Here is a 20,407-nt window from a genome sequence, read left to right as displayed (position 1 = left end):
GGCTTATCTTTCTTTTTGTTTTTGTTTTTGTTTGCTTGTTTGTTTTTTTGGAGACAGAGTCTTGCTCTATAACCCAGGCTGGAGTGCATTGGCACAAACACAACTCACTGCAGCCTTAAACTCCTGGGCTCAAGCGATCCTCTCACCTCAGCCTCTTGAGTAGCTGAGACTATAGGTACACACCACCATACCTGGCTAATTAATTTTTTTTTTAAGAGACAATGTCTCACCATGTTTCCCAGGCTGGTCTCCAACTCCTGGGCTCAAGCAATCCTCCTGCCTTGGCCTCCCAAAGTTCTGGGATTATAGGCATGAGCCACCCACTGTGCAGCCTATTTTCTTGATACAGACACTTGTTCCTGTTTCTCCCTTTGCCCTATTGTCTTCCCCTTTTCTTCCTGCCTGGAACGTGGATGAAAGGCTTGGCAGAGCAGCAGCCATCTTGTTCTTATGAGGGTACAAATCTGGGAGGGTAGCTTACAGGCTGAGTATGATAGTGTGAGGAGATGAAAAGATTCTAGATCCCTAGTGGCATCATCCAGCAGTGGCACCATCTCTGGGCTGCCCACACCTAAATGTCTTATATATATATGAGACAAATCTCTAATTGTTTAGGGTGGAGGTAATTTTTTTGTTGATTATTTGTACCTTAAAGCTTCTTAGGGAGAATTAAAAAACAAATAAAGGGCCAGGTGCAGTGGCTCACGCCTGTAATCCCAGCACTTTGGGAGGCCGAGGCGGGAGGATCACGAGGTCAGGAAATCGAGACCATCCTGGTCAACAAGTAAAACCTCATCTTTACTAAAAATACAAAAAAAAAAAAAAAAAAAAAAAAAATAGCTGAGCGTGGTGGTGCGTGCCTGTAATCCCAGCTACTTGGCAGCCTGAGGCAGGAGAATCGCTTGAACCAGGGAGTTGGAGGTTGCAGTGAGCTGAGATCGCGCCACTGCACTCCAACCTGGCGACAGAGTGAGACTCTGTCTCAAAACAAAACAAAACAAAACAAAAATAACAACAAATAAAGATCTTAGAACCATGTCTGACTCAGTGGTCATTCATATATCTGCTTCCCCTTCTCCAGCTATGAGACATTTTCTGCATTTGTGCAGTGAGGCTTCTTCTAAATTCAATATCCTATTTTAACTAATGATAAGGTAGAAGAATTGGGCCCTGGGGACTCGCCTCTGGAATAAAGGGCCCTTTATTCCAGGCCCTTCCCCTGGGAGATTCTGGGAAGGCAGAAGCACTAGTTTGTCACTCCCAAAACCCCACCAAGTGCCTGGGCACAGGTACAGCATGGAGAACCTATAGCACCCTGACCTATGGAGACGTCTGCACCCCAATAAAACAGACGTTAAAATCTCCATGTGCTTTGTGAGGCAGAGCATGCAAAATGTGAGTTCAAAAGACATGAAATTGCCCCTGCTCTGATGTAAATATAGATGATGATTCTAAGTGGGACACGCATTTGTGAGAAGGTAAGAATGAAACCTGTTAACCTCCCACTTCCCCCCAACACACATACATTTCCCATTATTTTCTCCTGTTGGAAGTACTTGGGTGTGAGTGTGGGCACCTGTATATCAGTGGGAACAGAAAGGAGTTTGTTTTCATTACCATTCTTTTTTTGAGATGGAGTCTCGCTCTGTCACCAGGCTGGAGTGCAGTGGCATGATCTCAGCTCACTGCAGCCTCTGCCTCCAGGGTTCAAGTGATTCTCCTGCCTCAACCTCCCGAGTAGCTGGGACTACAGGCGTGCACCACCACGCCCAGCTAATTTTCGTGTCTTTAGTAGAGACAGGGTTTCACAATATTGGCCAGGATGGTCTCGGTCTCTTGACCTCATGATCTGCCCACCTCGGCCTCCCAAAATGCTAGGATTACAGGCATGAGCCACCACGCCCGGCCCTTCATTACCATTCTTACCTGCCCACAGCATGGCTTTCACAGAAGCAGGCTAATGCCTTTATGACCCCTAGGAATGCCATGATTCATCCAAGTCAGCTGCCCTCTCTGCCAACAGAATCCTGCAGGTCCCCATGGTCTTCTTGGCACTGACAGTTTGATTTGATCGCTTCAGCCATTGCTGAATTCAACAGCACCCGAGTCAGGACTTTTGCAAACCTTAAACATCAACATATAGTGACTATAGAGGGAACTTTTTAAAAAGCAAATGTATTCTTCCTCCATTATTTAAAAAAGATTGAATGGCAAAAAGTTAAATCTCCTTTTACTTCAAAAGTAAAGAAAATCATGCAATGAGATGATCCTGTTGGGCCTTCAGCACAGACCCACCCTCCTTCCCCGGCTCCCAGCAGTCCAGGGCAGGTTTCTGTCCTCAGCAGGCTGAGTTTTGTTCAGTCCATTCATTCCTTGCTGGATCAGCACACTCTGGATTTCTCAGCCCTTTCAGTCTGAGTGTTCCTCCCTCATGGCCTTCACAAGCCAGTCTTGTTCTGTCCCCTGCTCAGAGTCACTGGTGTCACTCACCTCCACGGACAGCAGCTTCGAGTACTTGATTTTCCGCTCTTGGGGCAGCCTCCTCTGTATGGACAGGAGCAAGGCCAACCAGAGCAACAGGGCCACGCAGCAGGCCTGGTAGAGCACAGCCAGGCTGAAGCGCATCACCACAAAGCCCCCGACAAAGCTGCCCAGGCTACAGCCACTCCCGTAAAAGTGGCCTCAGAACAAGGCACTCAGAGCCCTCTCCATGCGGGGAGTGGCCAGGTCCTCTACTGAGGCCCCCACAGCCCACCACAAAGCCCTGTTGCTAATGGCACTCAAGATCTGAACGGGGAGGACGGACCACCAGCTCCAGAGGAAAGAGTAGTACAGCAGCTGCCCAGCGAGGCAGCTCAGCCCCAGCCCCACCAGGCCCGTCCTGGACAGTTTCCTAAGCAATGTAGTTTTGAACGGATGAAGCAGAATTTCCCCCAGCAAGCTGAGGGCGACCGAGAAACCCATGACCAGCTCGCCGCTCCCATGGTCCTCCATGTGCCAGAACAGAAAGTTCTGGACAGTACTGACGACGGCTCCTATCAAAACAACGGTGGAGGCGAGGAGAATGAGGCGGGGGTCACCCGCCACAATGGACAGTGCTTTGACCCTTTTGTAGCTGGGCTCCCACCGCTGACAGATGGGAATGGGAAAGGCAATGCTCACCAGTAAGGCCAGGATGCTGACCACCGAGTACCCATAGAAGTAGACCACACCCCGGGGGCCACTGGTCATCAGGAAGCAGTCCAGCTGCCCCACCAAGGCTGCGATGCCACACACGCCTGCCAACATGCCCAGCAACCTCCAGACCCACAGGCTTCTGTATCTGTCAGTGGCATCCACAAAATCCAGGTACTCATAAAGGCTGTCATCTGCCACATGCTCCAGAGGTGCTGTCAGCAGCTCCCAGAACGCCACGGACCCCAAGGAGAGGATGAAAGTCCACCGCAACCCCTCCAAGGACAGGTCAAAAGCCCAGGCTTTCCCCTTGGTCCCTGACAAATTGGCTAGATTCCCGGGCCCTTTTCCCCCAGGAAGCGAGGGGAGGGCTGTCTTGACCACCTCAAAAGTAACTTCCCAGGGACGATCTTTCAGCCCCGAAGTGACAGGATGGAGGAGAACTTGGGATGTGGTCCCAGCTCCTTCAACGGAGGGCGCTAAGTAGCTGTGCAGATCACGGAAAGTTTCTCGGTCACTTTCACCAGGTGGGTTTCTGAAGCCAGGCATTTCCACCTCTGCAGTCTTCTTGGCTGGGTGGCTGGAGGCAGGCTCTTGGGCCGAGGTGATGTTCACAGGTAGTGTGACCCCCGGGAGTGCGTCTGTGCTGGTCAGGCCGCTGCTTCCATTACAAGGGAAGTGCACCCGATTTTTGTCCGCCGGTGGGACCAGGACCATCAGCAGGCTGGCTCCCACCGAGCCGAGCAAGGAGCCAGTCAGAAGCGCTCTCCGTTTCCGGTAGCTTTTGGCCAGGAAGGCACAGACGGGAGCCCAGAAGGCAGCGATTAGGTGCTTAGTTCCCATTAGGATGCCCACCCAGGGCGCGGCCAAGCCCAGCTGCCTCAGGTAAAAGGTCAGGAACGGGGTCACGCAGGCTTCCCGGACCCCGCACACCAGATGGAAGAGCTTGGCCACCCCCAGCGCCCTGCTGGTGTCCCACCGGGGGTTGGCAGTCATGGCTGCCGGGATCTGTCAGGCCTGGGCCGACGGAGGGCGGAGCTGGGCGCAAGGCGGGCGCGGCCCCATGTACCCGGGAGGGAGGCTCGGGGTCCCGGGGCTCGGAGCGAGTGGGACTGCACCCCCGGTCTGGGGCGGCGCCGCGGTCACCAGGTCAACGGCTGCCCCCGGCCACAGCCCCCAGGTCCTGCCGCTGGCCCGAAAGTAGCCCCGCCCAGAGGGAGAGGCGGGGCGGGGGGATGGTGGGGGCGGGGCCGGCGCACCTGCGAGCCGCACCTGCCACGTCCCGCAGCCTCCGCGGGCCACCTGCCCGGACGTGCGCAGGTGCGCGCTAGGGGCGCGTCCAGGGGCCTGCAGGGTGCGCTCTGAGCTAGGCCGCGGGCCCCGCCTGGCCTCTGGCTGCCAATGTAGCCCAGGAGCCTGAGCTAAACGCCTGGACTGCTTCAGGCAAGTAAAACCGTCAGAGTCGGCGTGGAGAGAGCCAGAACGGAATGAATGGTATCCACCAGGCTCTCTCCCTCATCTTCTTCAGGTCTCTACTGGAATGCGCCCTGATCAGTGACCAGCCACAGACAAGAGATCAACACGGTCCACTCTGACATCGCAAATCCCATACCCCTGTACCCACCCCGCCCCCAAGACTCCCACTCCCCTGTCCTACTTGATGGTTCTCTCTAGAACTTACCACTGTCCAAGGCACTACGGGCTTATATTTCATGTGTTGACCTTGTTTATTGTCTGTCTCCACCAGAATCCAAGCTCCAGGAAGGCAGGTATTTTTGTCCCCGGGGCCTAGAATTGTTTCATTGGATGCGTACTGCCCTCAGAAATGGCATGACCTTGGGTGACATGGTTGTCTCCAGCTGGGACAGTCCTTAAGGAGGGCTGACAGCTGATGGCAGTCGTCCAGGGGAACCCCTTGCAGCCGATCGCCAGCACATGGCAGTCCCCAGAGCCGTATGTATGTGCTGCACAGTTTTAATCTACACCTAAGGGTGGTCAGGTGCCCTGTTTGAGTGTACACACACTTGAGGTGGTTAGCTAGCATTTCATCAAAAAGACAGACAGCTAGTACAAGCACTTCGACAATCTTAAATCAACAGAAGTGTCTTCACTAATGGACATAATAGAAATTAGAAATAGTTTCTCACTGGTGAAATTAGTGGTGTCCAAGTCACCTGGATTGGATATAATTTTTTTGAAGGCATTTCCTCTTTTGCTGGAACAGGCTATAATAATCTAGAGATGGCTGGGCGCGGTGGCTCATGCCTGTAATCCTAGCACTTTGGGAGGCCGAGGCGGGCGGATCACAAGGTCAGGAGATCAAGACCATCCTGGCGAACACGGTGAAACCCTGTCTCTACTAAAAATACAAAAAAATTAGCCGGGTGTGGTGGCAGACGCCTGTAGTCCCAGCTCCTCAGGAGGCTGAGGCAGGAGAATGGCGTGAACCTGGGAGGTGGAGCTTGCAGTGAGCGGAGATCGTGCCACTGCACTCCATCCTGGGCGACAGAGTGGGACTCTGTCTCAAAAAAAAAAAAAAAAAAAAAAAAAAAAAAAAAAAAAATCTAGAGATGCCAGTAGTCCAAGCCCTTTGGAAGGATGCTGTAGGCTTTGCTTCAAAATGGTCCAGTGTGCAGCCCCTGATTCAGTAAACTTTTCATACAAGGTTTGCTCAGAGCACCTAATTTGGCTGGGGGTGGAGCAGAACTACTTGCCCACACGTGTCTATGTGTAACGGAATTCGGCCTATGACTTGCCTTCGTTGTCAGCTGGTAGAGAGTATGTTGGGGAGCAGGCCCAGAAACCTCACTTAACCTAAAAAACTGGTAAACTCTGCAGACATCTACTGAAAACCTAATGACTGGTGATGAAATTGGTATGAATCCGTTTACATCACACCAATGGCAGGAAAAATAAAATCTAGTCTCCACCAGGTAAACTCACTCAAATTCAGTGCTACTGCAATCATTTCAGGTTTAAAACCACCTCAGTCACACTAATGATTGCCCTACTCCTGCCTCTCCCTGGGTTCTTCTGTGGGCAGCCTCAGTGGAGGATAGCGCATCCATCCACTTCTCAGTCCTGACCTGTCCTGGGTTCATCTCCACTGGGAGGCGGGTGTCAGACTCTAATGTGCCTAGACATGCGCAGGTGTGCGAGGGGCATGTCCTGGGGCCTGCAGGGTGCACATGGAGCTAGACCCTGGGCCCTGCCCAGCCTCTGGCTGCCCATGTTGCCCAGGAACTTGGACTAAACACTTAGATTGCTTCAGGCAAGTAAAACCATCAGTCAGGGTGGAGGCAGTGAGAATGGAGTGAATGGCATCCCCCAGGCTCCCTCCCTCACTGCACCATGCTGGAGTCTGTGGAAGTGCCCACAGTTCTGCACCTGGCCTTCAGGTGCCATGTTCCACACTGCTGCCTGCAGCTGCACCCTTTTCTCTTTGAGCTTGCCTGCTTTCAGCTACCCGAGAAGATCTCCGCCTGCTTCCCATGTCCTATACAGGCACAGGGACTCTCTCTAAGACTGACCTTGGACCCCTCTGGCTCTGCACCCCAGGTGGTCCATCTTACACTCCCCTTGGCATTGAGAAGGTGTCCTGCCATTGAGACTTGCTTCCACTCCTGGGGCAATTTGGCCCAAAGCAAAGTGCCCTCTTCTCTATTCTTGGATTCCCAAACTTAAAAGGGAATCTTCTACCATCCTCACCTTACCCCCATGCCCACCCTCATCTCCTGGCACTCCATCCAGGTGATAGGACTCAAGTCCAAGCATTTTTGTTTTCTCTGTTATTTTCCCCCCACATCATACCTATTTCTGGGGATGAAGAAACTGAAGATGTGTCATTGATCTTTCTATTTTACACCTGGATGTAAGTTTTTGAACATAAAAGCCAAGAATTTTGATGTCTTTAATCTCTGGCTTGGCCAGTGCGGTGGCTCATGCCTGTAATCCCAGCACTTTGGGTGGCCAAGGTGGGAGGATCCCTTGAACCCAGGAATTCAAGACCAGCCTGGGCAACTTAGGAAGACCTCATCTCTACAAAAAAAAAAAAAAAAAAAAAAAAAAGCCCCCAAACGGCTGGGAGCAGTGGCTCATGCCTGTAATCCCAGCACTTTGGGAGGCCGAAGTGGGCGGATCACCTGAGGTCAGGAGTTCGAGACCGGCCTGGCCAACATGGTGAAATCCCGTCTCTACTAAAAATACGAAAATTAGCAGGGCGTGGTGGTGCATGCCGGTAATCCTAGCTACTTGGGAGGCTGAGGCAGGGAGAATCGCTTAAGCCTGGGAGGTGGAGGTCGCAGTGAGCTGAGATCATGCCATTGCACTCCAGCTTGGGTGACAGAGCAAGACTGTGTCAAAAAAAAAAAAAAAAAAAAAGGCCCCAAAAGAAAAAATCCCAAATGTAGTAGGGCATTGTGGCATGCGCCTGTGGTCCCAGCTACTTGAGAGGCTGAGGTGGGAGGATTGCTTGGGCCCGAGAGATCGAGGCTGCAGTGAGCTGTGATTGCGCCACTGCACTCCAGAGCAGTGACAGAGTAAGCAAGGGGCAGGAGACAGAACACACTAGTTTATACTTCACAGAACTCTTACCTGGCCCAAGTGGACTCAATGGTTTATCTAAAGGACTGCCCTGATGATTCCTATTAACATATAAATATTGCCAGGTATGAGATGAAAGCAGAAAGACTTCAGTGTACATTTATTGAATCTGACATTTTTCTCTCACCTGATAGAGACACCTGCCTGGACTGGGTGAGTTGGGCAGTCGCCTGAGAGTGGGAAGGGAAGAGACTTGGGAGGGAGGTGGTGCCATTGCTGTTCCCTGCTTCCCATTTTCCCCTAGGCCACAGGGCTCTGGCCAAGACAGCAGCTCTAACCCTGGTTTTAAGGGCTAGGTGGGGAGCTTGGGTGGGAGAGGACAGTGTGAGAAGTGGGAATTGAAGCTAAATGAAGGAGTAGACATTTGTGTGAGAAGCTGGGCTTGGTGTGTATGTTCTCAAGCAGCTGCGGCATTGCCCGAGCCATCCATAGACCTCCGTGTGGGCCCTTCCTCGTCAAAGCCCCCACGGCAGGCTCCCTGTGCTCCCAGGCACTCGCTGGCTCCTGGTCAAGGCCAAAGCTGCCGTGTGAGTGGTTGGGGTTGGTGGGGTAGTGTATCCTTCCTCCTGGGCCGGCTGTCCCTGCAGGCTCACTGGACAATGCCAGAGAATGTGTTGATGGGCATCAGAAGGGGCTTGGGCTTGGCTTTGGTTGCTTCCATCTCCTGTTGCCCATGCAGATTGAGCCACGGCGCCTTGGACTTCTGGGCCCCGGAACACGGTTCTGGGCAGGGAGCAACCTCGAATCTGTAGGTGGAGAGAGACCAGCTCAGGTGACCCATCTCAGGGGTCAGATCTGCCTAGGGCATTTGAAAGGCAGAGCTGTTATTGTAGGGCATAGAGGAGGCGGCCACACAGAAGAAAGAGGAAGAGTCAGGACAAGAAAGAACCAGGGCCTGGGATTCACTGGGAGAGGAGGAGACATTTGGAGCAAGTAACTCTGCGTATGCCTCCCTTACCCACACACACCTCCCAAAGGGAAGCTAGTAAGGGTCGGCTAACTGGGACACAGATGCCACAGAAGGTCAGCCTGTGTGGGAGAGGCCCGTGCCTGCAGAGGGGACTGGATCAGGAGGCTGCAGGCTGAGTGTATGCAGAGGCATCTGGGGAAAATGCAATAACAGCTGCTGCCCTGGGTCTGCCATTCATTTGCCTCGACTTCCTGGATCCAAGGCATAGGGCAGTGGCCTCAGTCCCTCCTCACCAAGGTCACCTGCCTGGCCACAGGATCTACCTCCGATGAGATGCCTTGAGCTAGAGGCAGGAGATGGCAGGAACTGGCTCCTGCTTCAGTTTGTCCCACGGGCCCTGGACCTCTAGGGTTGGCAGGCCCAGCCGCACCTGACCACATCTCTGAAAGTGCGTTGATCGTCCTTGTCCAGTGACAGTGTCAGCAGCCTCTGGTCCTGGCTCTGGATCTGGATATTGTTCGTCCTGAAGGTGTTGGTCACTGTCTGCAGCAGAGAGATCGCACGTGTGAGTGTTGCCTTTGCTCAACAGGTGGCCCTGCCAACATCTCCTACCCTGGAATCTGCTGTATTTCTTCAGTCCAGCACATGGGGTCCCCAGCTCTCCTCCTGCAAGTGACTGAGGAGTGACAGCCCTGCACAAACTGCTTCTAGGCTGTCCTTGCCCTTGGATCTCACATCGTTTTTCCAATTCTTTTCCCAGCCTGTTGTCCGTGATTTTGAACACAAACGGGAGTGCTGTGGATAGTGCTGGCCAGGTTGCCAAGTTACCTGAACTTCAGTGTTGATTTCTTCAACATTTTCCGAGCACCTCCTCTATGACAGATGTGTTAACGTATATGGAATTTCGGGGGTATTTCAGGGGTTTTAAAAGTCTTGACGCCGTTCTCAGCATTAGATCACATACAACATTATTTACCTGCCGCAGACGTAGAGGGTCTAGAAAGCAGCCAAAGACCCCAAGCTCAGACCAGGCCAAAGGAAAGCACCCCCAGGCATCCTTATAACTCCTGAGCTGAGGGAGCAGCTCCAGAGAGGTCGCCTCCCATTGGGCCGAGAACTTGGAGCATTGTGGGTTCCAGGTGGAGCTTTCAGAGGTTGTGGCTCATTCCACACACAGACAGCAGCTTTGGGTAATTTACAACCACAGAACCCTGGAGTTGCCAGAGGCCTCAGAGACCATCTCATTCAAGTGTTCTTAACCCTGGCTGCCCATAAGAATCAATTTTCAAAAATGTAATATTGGAGATTCTGATTCAAGTGGCATGGAGTTGAGCCCAGGCACGGGCATTTTTTAAAAAGCTCCTGAGTGTAGGCAGGGCTGAGAACAACCACTGAATTTTTCAATGTCACCTAGCAGAGGCACAAGCAGCAGCCTAAACTGGGGGTTCACACATGTCCAGGCATTTCAGCTGAACTTTTAGGGGATGGGGGTAGGCCAGCCAGAAGTCTGTGGACAGGCCGTGCAGGGTCCCCTGGGATGAGCGTAAGAGCACAGTCTCTAAGCCAGGCTGCCCAGGCTCTAATCCCGGCTCTGTCACTTACTAGCTGTGTAATCTTAAACATGTTTCTTAATCTCTCTGTGCTACCTTTTAGGATTGTTGTGAAGGTTAAATGAGATAGTATATATGAAGTGCTTGGAACAGAGCCCAAGACACTGTTAAGAACTCTTATTAATTATAATTTTCCAAGAAGGAGCCGAGCATGACTAATGGACTCAGCGATGAAGTCCCAGGTGTCAGAGGGGAAGGGGAACCTGCTGTGAGTTCTTTCTCTTCTTGGTTTGTCCCCTAGTCCAAGCCCCCACCTATCACCCTGCTATGTATAGACTCCTGTGCGTCTGAATGGGTGAACTGTGAGTAAAGACAGATTTAACAAAACCTCTGTAAGACGGGGCAACTCCATGACAGAGGGTAACACTCAGGGGAGAGGGGGCTTCTCCCCTGGTGCCAACAGAACCTGTGGCACCTTGGCTGGGTGCAGTGGCTCATGCCTGTAATCCTAGCACTTTGGGAGGCCAAAGTGGGCAGATCACCTGGGGTCAGGAGTTCGAGATCAGCCTGGCCAACATGGTGAAGCCCCATCTCTACCAAAAATACAAAAAAATTAGCCGGGCGTGGTGGTGGGCATCTGTAATCCCAGCTACCTGAGAGGCCGAGGCAGGAGAATCGCTTGAACCCAGGAGGCAGAGGTTGCAGTGAGCCGAGATTGCACCACTGCACTCCAGCCTGGGCAACAAAATGAGACTCTGTCCAAAAAAAAAGAAAAAGAAAAAGAAAAAACCTGTGGCACCTTTAGTGCTCTGTGCTCTGGAGCTGTCAGGCACAGTGGGAGGTTGTGGTCAGGGGGGCAGGCAGTGGAACCTAGTGGGCACTGACTGGACAGCTAATGGAATGATTGTTGATACTGGAATGTCACTCGTGACTTTCCAAAAATACCTGGAGAGACTGCAGGGGGCTGAAGTCCTGCATGAGCTGGGGGTGGGGGAAAGCCAGGTGCATTCTGTTTGCCATAGTGAATGGAATTGCACCTGAACTGATTGCATCTGGTGAGAGAGATGCATGGTTTCCATAGGTTAGGAGACTGGGGATTGAATGTGACCCACTGAAGCCTGCACAGTGGTAGCCATGGGGCCAGCTCTCTGACTCTCAACTTCTTTAGCATCAGGCTGCTCTAGGTGTCTCCGGCAGGATTTGGGCCCCCACAACCTGCCCATGGACCTGGCCCCACCTTCTAGGTAATCACACACAGTCTCTGGGCCTCCTCCCACCTGCCTGCGGTGTGGGCAGATGCCTTTCATTTCCCTTTATGGTCTGCACACCTAGACACACTCTACCTGCTTGGCTTTGGCCTGTAAGGACCACAAGAGTCTTAGATTTTAGTCTATAAATGAAGCCATGGGAGCCAGTGGAAAGGGCCAGATGCAGAATTTGCAAAGGATCCCACTCTCTGTAAGACTAAGGAATGGGCGAAGTGCTGCTAATTGTCTCCTGTTCTCTATTGGTGGCTTAACAACATACCCCAAAGCCCCAATTCTTCTGTTTCTGCTTTATTTCCCACTTCTCTTCTATTTCCAACTTCCAATCCAGCTAAGGTCATATCTGACCCTTAAACTTACTGAGCCAGCCACAGGCCCTTGCCCCCAAGCCATTCTTCAAGCTGTCTCTGCCTTCCTACTCCAGCTCACCATGAGCTTCCCCTTACTGCTCAGTGTTTATCATCCAATCCATGTGGACAAAACATGTATGTGGACCCGCCTGGTTCTGAGAGGAAAGCACAGCTACTGGAATTTTCCCCTAGCAAGTCCCCGTAGGGATAAAAGGGAACTTGCTGAAGTGATAAGTTTAGACTTTCAAAAAGCCCCTGACCAGGTTGTTTAAAGAGGTCATTAAAAACAGAAACCACCTTAAGGAACTTTGAAAGAGGAAATGCAACAGAAGGGTAAATAGGTCCACTTTGGAGCCTAAAACTTAAATATTGGGCTGCCCTATAAGAAGACAGATTTCAGCTCAAGGCAGACCTCTCAGCCAATCAGAGCTCTCCTACAGTGGATAGGCTGCCTCAGAAAGGGTCAGCTTCTGGTTCCGGCTTGAGATCTAGGATGAGGTGGAAGGTGGATTACATGACTCAACAAGCATCTGGTGAGGCCCTGCTGCAGGCCAGACACCACACCAACTAAGATGAGGGTCCTGAGCCTAGGGAGTTTGCAGGCCATTGACATACAAAGATCATGCCATTTATAGTGTCACAAATGTTTCCATAGCTGTGTCCCCAGGGTCCTATGGGAGCACAGAGGTGGTGCACTTAGCTCACCTAGGTGAGGGGGGAGGAGGATGGAGGATGTGGAAGGAAGGGGGAATAGCATTAGGAAAGGCCTCCTGAGGGAGATGACACCTGAGTCTCAACTTGTAGGATGAGTAGGAATTACAAAAAGAAGGTGGGCAGGTGGAAGGGAGGAATGAGGTTTCAGGTCAGGCAGCTAGCATGAGCAAAGGCACAGGGATGTGACTTCAGGAACACTTCTAAACACGTGGGGGGAAGAGCCTCCAGGAAGTGCCCAAAGCTGCAGATGGAGAAGAAGGGGAGTGAAGCTATGCAACACTGAAGAGTTTTTCTGCCCCTGGAGAATGGGAGATGATGGAGGAGTTTTAAGTATGGAATAACATGGGCAGGAAGGTGGACTTAAGGAGGATCCAAGTATTGCCGGGGAGACCAGCTGGAAGGAGACAGATGAAGGTCAGACTTGGGGTGACCAACTTGCTTGATTTGCCTGGGACTTTCCTGGTGTTAGCACTCAAAGTCCTAAGTCCAAGAAACCCCTTTAGTCCCAGGCAAACAGGGACAGTTGGCCGACCAAGCTGGACCAGAAGAGAGAGGACAAAGAAGGGAGAGATTTGAGAAGTGTTCCATCAGGACAAAGGAAAGTGAGAAAGAGGAGGTACCAGCGATGACTCCTGGGTTTCCGGCAGAGGTGATTGGCTAATGATTGTACCATTAAATGAGACATGAGATATAAGGAGGAGATGAAATAAAAATGACTGCTAACACATACATAATGTTTACTTTAGCCAAGCATTCTTCTAAGAGCTTCACATGCCACAATCAATCCTCATAACTGGATGAGGTAGGTAATGTTATTATAGCTGTCCCTCCATATCTGCATATGTGGAACCTACACATACAAAGGGCCAACAGTAAGAGACTTTAGCATCCATGGATTTTTGTATCCTTGGGGGTCCTGGAAACAATCCCCATGGATACTGAGGAATGACTGTCTCCCCATTTTATAAAATGATACTGAGTCACAGAGATATTAACTTGCTTAACATCATATAACTGGTAAATGGCAGAGGCAAGATCCGAACCCAGACAATCCGGCTCTAGAGAGCTCTTAACTATTAGAAAGTACTGGCTTTGATTTTAAATATCTTGAGTTTGTGGTATTGTGGGACATCCAGTTCATACTAACTTAGTTCAATGCAGGAGTCAAAAACTCGGTATGACTGTCAGAGCAGAAGATACAGATTTGGGAGGACTTAACAAATGGAACTAAATCCTTGTGAGTTTGACAGTCCAGGAAACGAGAAAAGAAGTGAGCCATGGATAGAAATTGAGGACAGTAGCTACTTAAGGATCTAGGAAAAGGAGTTCAGGGAATGAGGCCAACAAGTAATAGTCAGGCACGTAGAAGAAAGTCTAAAAGTGGTGTCTCTGAATTTATAGATTTAGGGTGTTTAAAGACTCAGAGAACAGGGCTTCAGCTCTAGTGATGGAATTCCATTCAAAATTGATCAAAGGAATATAAACCTTGGGAAAACATTTATGACAGTGCTAGAAGCCAGCTTCATTGGAGTATTAACATATAAATATAACTTCAAATATACATATTTTGTCTAATTGCCTAAAAGGAGAATCCCATCAGAGTAACAGCAGGCTTCTCACCCAAAACCTTACAAGCCAGAATAGACTGGGGTTCTATTTTCAGTCTTCTTAAAGAGAAAAAGATGCCAAGAATTTTGTATCCTGCTAAACTAAATTCATAAGTGAAGGAGAAGTAAAGTATTTACCAGACAAGCAAACACTAAGGGAATTTGTCACTACTAGACAGGCCCTACAAGAAATGCTCCCCTTCCTGTGACCATGTGTTCTCATTGTGCACATGTACCCTAAAACTTAAAGTATAAAAAAAAAGAAAGAAATGATCAAAGGATTTCTAAACATGGAAAGAAAAGGGTGATACTCCTTGTCATAAAAACACAGGAAAGTATAAGACATGTAGGTCTTATAAAACAATTACACAAGACTGCAAAGCAACTAGGTAATAATTATGACAGGAACAAAACCTCACATATCAATACTAACCTTAAATGTAAATGGACTAAATGCTTCACTTAAAATATACAGACTCAGCTGGGCACAGTGGCTCACACCTGTAATCCCAGCACTTTGGGATGCTTGAGTTCCAAGCATTAAGGTAGGAGGATCACTTGAGTCCAGGAATTTGAGACTAGCCTGGGCAACATAGTGAAACCTCTTCTCAACAAAAAATTAAAAAATTAGCTGGGCATAGTGGCTTGCACCTGTGGTCTCAGCTACTCAGGCGGTTGAAGTAGGGGGATCAATAAGATAGAGGCTGGTGGAATGGATAAGAAAAACAGGATCCAACTGTATGTTGCATACAAGAAATCTGCCTAACTGTTAAAGACATTTACACTCTAAGGGGTGGAAAAAGATATTTCACACAAATCAAACCAAAAGCAAGTAGGAGTAGCTATACTTATATCAGATAAAACAGAGTTTAAATCAACAGTAAAGAAAGACAAGGTCATTTATAATGATAAAGCGATCAATTCAACAAGAAGACATAACAATTTTAAATATATATGCACCCAACACTGGAGCACCCAGATTCATAAATACTACTAGATCAAAGAGATAGCCACTGTATTAATCCATTTTCACACTGCCGATAAAGACATACCTGAGACTGGGAACTGAGACAAAAAAAGGGGTTTAATGGACTTACAGTTCCACATGGCTGGGGAGGCCTCACAATCATGGAAGAAGGCAAGTAGGAGCAAGTCAAGTCTAACATGGATGGCAGCAGGCAAAAAGAGAGCTTGTGCAGGGAAACTCCTTCTTATACAACCATCAGATCTCGTGAGACTTACCCACTATCACAAGAACAGCATGGGAAAGACCTGTCCCCATGATTCAATTACCTCCCACCAGGCCTCTCCCATAACATGTGGGAATTAAGGAACAGATTTGGGTAGGGACACAGCCAAACCACATCATTCGACCCCTGGCACCTCCCAAATCTCATGTCCTCACATTTCAAAACCAATCATGCCTTCCCAACAGCCCCCTGTCTTAACTCATTTCAGCATTTACTGAAAAGTCCACAGTCCAAAGTCCAAAGTCTTATTTGAGACAAGGCAAGTCCCTTCTGCTTATGAGCCTGTAAAATCAAAAGCAAGTTAGTTACTTCCTAGATACAATGGGGGTACAGGCATTGGGTAAATACAGCCATTCCAAATGGGAGAAGTTGGCCAAAACTCAGGGGCTACAGGCCCCATGCAAGTCTGAAATCCAGAAGGGGAGTCAAATCTTAAACCTCCAGAATGATCTCCTTTGTCTCCATGTCTCACATCCAGGTCACACTGTTGTGAGAGGTGGGTTCCCACAGTCTCGGACAGCTTTGCCCCTGTGGCTTTGCAGGGTACTGCCTCCCTCCCAGCTGCTTTTATGGGCTGGCGTTGAGTGTCTGCGGCTTTTCTAGGCACATGTGCAAGCTGTCAGTGGATCTATCATTCTGGGTCTGGAGACCTCTTCTCACAGCTCCTAGCCCCAGCAGGGACTCTGCGTGGGGGCTCTGACCCCACATTTCCCTTCTGCACTGCCCTAGCAGAGGTTTTCTATGAGGGCTTTGCCCCTGCAGCAAATTTCTGCCTGGGCATTCAGGCATTTCCATACATCCTCTGAAATCTAGATGGAGGTTCTCAAACCCTAATTTTGACTTCTGTGCACTTGCAGGCTCAACACCACATGAAAGCTGCCAAGGCTTAGGGCTTGCACCCTCTAAAGCCACAGCCCAAGCTCTACATTGGTCCCTTTCAGCCATGGCTGGAGCAGCTGGGATGCAGGACACCAAGTCTCCAGGCTGCACACAGCACGGGTACCCTGGGCCCGGCCCATGAAACCATTTTTTCCTCCTAGGTCTCAGGGCCTGTGATGGGAGAGGCTGCTGTGAAGACCTTTGACATGCCCTGGAGACATTTTCCCCATTGTCTTGGGGATTAACATTTGGCTCCTCATTACTTATACAAATTTCTACAGCCGGCCAGAATTTCTCCTCAAAAAATGGGATTTTCTTTTCTATTGCATTGTCAGGTTGCAAATTTTCCAAACTCTTATGCTCTGCTTCCCTTATAAAACTGAATGCCTTTAACAGCACCCAAGTCACCTCTTGAATGCATTGCTGCTTAGAAGTTTCTTCTGCCAGATACCCTAAATCATATCTCTCAAGTTCAAAGTTCCACAAAAATGCCACCAGTTTTGCTAAAACATAACAAGAGTCACCTTTGCTCCAGTTCCCAACAAGTTCCTAATTTCCATCTGAGACCACCTTAGCCTGGACTTTATTGTCCATATCGCTATCAACATTTTGGGCAAAACCATTCAACAAGTCTCTAGGAAGTTCCAAGCTTTCCCATTTTCCTGTCTTCTTCTGAGCCCTCCAAACTGTTCCAACCTCTGCCTGTTACCCAGTTCCAAAGTTGCTTCCACATTTTCGGGTATCTTTTCATCAGCACCCCATTCTACTGGTACCAATTTACTGTATTAATCCATTTCACGCTGCTGATAAAGACATACCTGAGACTGGGAAATTTACAAAAGAAAGAGGTTTAATGGACTTACAGTTCCACATGGCTGGGGAGGCCTCACAATCATGGCAGAAGGCAAGGAGGAGCAAGTCACATCTTAGATGGATGGCAGCAGGCAAAAAGAGAGCTTATGCAGGGAAACTCCTTTTATACCACCATAAGATCTTGTGAGACTTACTATCACAAGAACAGCACGGGAAAGACCTGCCCCCATGATTCAATTACCTCCAACTGGGTCCCTCCAACAACATGTGGGAATTCAAGATGAGATTTGGGTGTGGACACAGCCAAACCACATCAGACACCAATAGAATAATAGAGGGGGACTTTAGTACTCCATTGATGCACTAGACAAATTATCAAGGCAGAAAATCAACAAAGAAATTCTGGGCTTAAATTGGACTCTAGACCAAATGGACCTAACAGACATTTACAGAACAATCTACTCTACAACTGCAGAATGTAACTCTTCCATTTGTACATGAAACATTCTCAAAAATTGGCCATATGCTAGACTACAAGGTGAGTCTCAATAAATTTTTTAAAAACCTGAAGTCATATCAAGTATCTTCTCAGACCACAGTGGAGTAAAACTAGAAATCAACACCAAGAGGAACCCTCAAAACTATTTAAATACATGAGAATTAAATAATTAGCTCCTGAATGATTGTTGCATCAATGATAAAATTAAGGTAGAAATAAAAAAAATTTTTAAATGAATGAAAATAGAGACACAACATACCAAAACCTCTGGAGTACATCAAAAGCAGTGCTAAGAAGGAAGTTTATAGTGTTAAATGCTAATCTAAAAAAGATGGATCTCAAATCAATAACCTAATGCTGCATTTCAAGGAACTAGAAAAATAAGAACAAACCACACCCTAAGCTAGCAGAAGAAAATAACAAAGATCAGAGCAGAACTAAATGGAATTGGGACAAAAAATACAAAGGATCAATGAAATGAAAAATTGGTTCTTTGAAATGATAAACGAAATTGATAGACCACTAGCTAGGTTAGCCAAGAAAAAAAGAGAGAAGAATCAAATAAGCACAATCAGAAATGAGAAAGGTATCATTACAATTGATACAACAGAAATGCAAAAGATCATCAGAGACCTATAAGCATCTCTATGCACACAAACAGGAAAATCTAGAGGAAATGGATAAATTCCATTTATCTAGGAACACACAACTTCCCAAGATTGAACCAAGAGGAAATAGAATCTTGAACACACCAATAATGAGTAATGAAATTGAATTAGTAATAAAAAAATCTCTCAATTAAAAAAAATCCCAGGAGCAGATGGGTTCACAGTGGAATTCTACAAGACATACAAGGAAGAACTGATACTAATCTTACTGACACTGTTCGAAAAACATTGAGAAGGGAATCCTCCCTAATTCATTCTACGAAGCCAGGGTCAGTCACTCTGATACCAAAGCTAGGCAAGAACATAACAACAACAAAAAACTATAGACCAATATCCCTGATGAACATAGATGCAAAAATCCTCAACAAAATACTAGCAAACCAAATTCAACAGTGAATCAAAATGTAATGCACTGCAATCAAGTGAGTTTTATTCCAACAATGCAAGGTTGGTTCAACATACACAATTCAATAAATGTGATTCACCACATAAACATAATTAAAAACAAAAATTATATGATGTATTAATAAATTCAGAAAAAATATTTCATAAAATCCAGTGTCTCTTCATGATTAAAGCCCTTACCAAAGTAGGAATAGAAGGAACATATCTCAAAATAATAAAAGCCATATATGACAAACCCACAGTCAACATCACACTGAGTGGGGGAAAATTGAAAGCATTACCTTTAAGAACTGGAATAAGGCAAGGATGCCTACCGTCACTACTCCTATTCAACATAACAGAAGTCCTAGTTAGAACAGTCAGACAAGAGAAAGAAATAAAAGGCATCCAAATTGGAAAAGAGAAAGTGAAATTATTCCAGCTCCAGAGTGACAGGCATAATAAGCAGACTTATCCACCCCTCATCCCTGGCCCCCTTTACTCGCCGAGGCAGGAGCCCAAAGGACTGATTTCTGGAAAAACAAAACGGTCCCAGCAAAGAGACTTGCAGATATGGACATCTGGGTTCTGCCCACAGAAAGGACCATGGTCTTCTGACTGCCCACTGAGAAGCCCACCATTGACCTAGGTTTTTAGTGCCCCACTCTTTAGTTAAGAGAGAGATCTTTTTTTTCTTTCTTTCTTTTTTTTTTTTTTTTTTGAGACAGAGTCTCACCCTGTCACCCAGGCTGGTATGCAATGGCATGATGTCAGCTCACTGCAACCTCCGCCTCCCAGATTCAAATGATTCTCCTGCTTCAGCCTCCTGAGTAGCTGGGATTACAGGCACACGCCTCCATGCCCAGCTAATTTTTATATTTTTAGTAGAGATGGGGTTTCACCATGTTGGCCAGGATGGTCTTGAACTCCTGACCTCATGATCCACCTGCCTCTGCTTCCCAAAGTGTTGGGATTACAGGCATGAGCCACCATGCCCAGCCAAGAGACCATATTAGGAGAGACAACAAATAACCAGAAAACAAGAAAGAGTTCTTAAATAGCCTAAATTTTCAAAAAATGAATTTGAAGAAAACTCCCCCAAAATTGAAGAAATGACAAAGAAGGACAATGGGAGAAAAAAGATGAGAAAATTAGAGCATTAATTTAGGAGGTCAAACATCCTACTCTTCATAGTTCCAGAAAGAGAAAGCAAAGAAGTAAAGAGAAGGAAATTATTTTAAAGACTGTATTAGAAAATATCTGAGAATTGAAAGATGTGAGTCTCCAGATTGAGAATGTCCATCAAAGGGCCAAAATGATGAATGAAAAAAGATCCCACCAAGGTATATTCTTGCAACATTCAGAATCTTCTCTGAAATTAAGTATTTATGGCTTCCAAAGAGAGAGAGAAAAGAAAAAAAAAGTCTCATACAAAGACTAGGCATAAGAAGGCATCATATTATACAACAGCAGCATCAAAAACTAGAAGAAAGTTCACGTTCAAAGAAATCCAGATAGAATTGACAAAATCAAAACCATAGCAGGAACATCCACAAACCTCTCTCAGTTTTGGCCAGATGAAGTAGACAGAAAATCACTTGAACCAGGGAGTCAGAGGTTGCAGTGAGCCGAGATTGCGCCACTGCACTCCAGCCTGGTGACAGAGTGAGACTCCATCTCAAAAAACAAAACGAAACAAAACAAAACAACAAAAACATTATCTTAAAGGATAAAGAAATATA

The 20,407-nt window shown here is 47.8% G+C and overlaps 2 protein-coding genes across 24 annotated transcripts in view; both read right to left on the bottom strand.

Moving 5' to 3' along the window:
• Positions 1-2,908: 2,908 nt before the first annotated feature.
• Positions 2,909-4,389, bottom strand: MFSD6L (major facilitator superfamily domain containing 6 like). Its single transcript, XM_055257623.2, is given in 2 exon segments — positions 2,909-3,078; positions 3,080-4,389. Coding segments are annotated over 2 exon segments (1,131 nt in total). The 5' UTR covers positions 4,171-4,389; the 3' UTR covers positions 2,909-3,038.
• Positions 4,390-7,844: 3,455 nt separating this feature from the next.
• PIK3R6 (phosphoinositide-3-kinase regulatory subunit 6) overlaps positions 7,845-20,407 on the bottom strand; it is a 63,751-nt gene continuing 51,188 nt past the window's right edge. For all 23 annotated transcript variants that reach the window (XM_063629460.1, XM_063629452.1, XM_063629463.1 and 20 more), the window contains 2 exons: positions 9,117-9,229; positions 7,845-8,522 (listed from right to left, as the gene is read on the bottom strand). In XM_063629460.1, coding sequence (XP_063485530.1) covers positions 8,366-8,522; positions 9,117-9,229 — 270 coding nt within the window. In that variant the 3' untranslated portion in view covers positions 7,845-8,365. The remainder of the gene's footprint in view (positions 8,523-9,116; positions 9,230-20,407) is intronic.

This window comes from Symphalangus syndactylus, chromosome 20 (genome assembly GCF_028878055.3).
Source record: "Symphalangus syndactylus isolate Jambi chromosome 20, NHGRI_mSymSyn1-v2.1_pri, whole genome shotgun sequence".
NCBI lineage: Eukaryota > Metazoa > Chordata > Mammalia > Primates > Hylobatidae > Symphalangus > Symphalangus syndactylus.
Note: the sequence above shows the minus strand (reverse complement) of the source record. Positions and strands in the feature narration are given on the sequence as shown.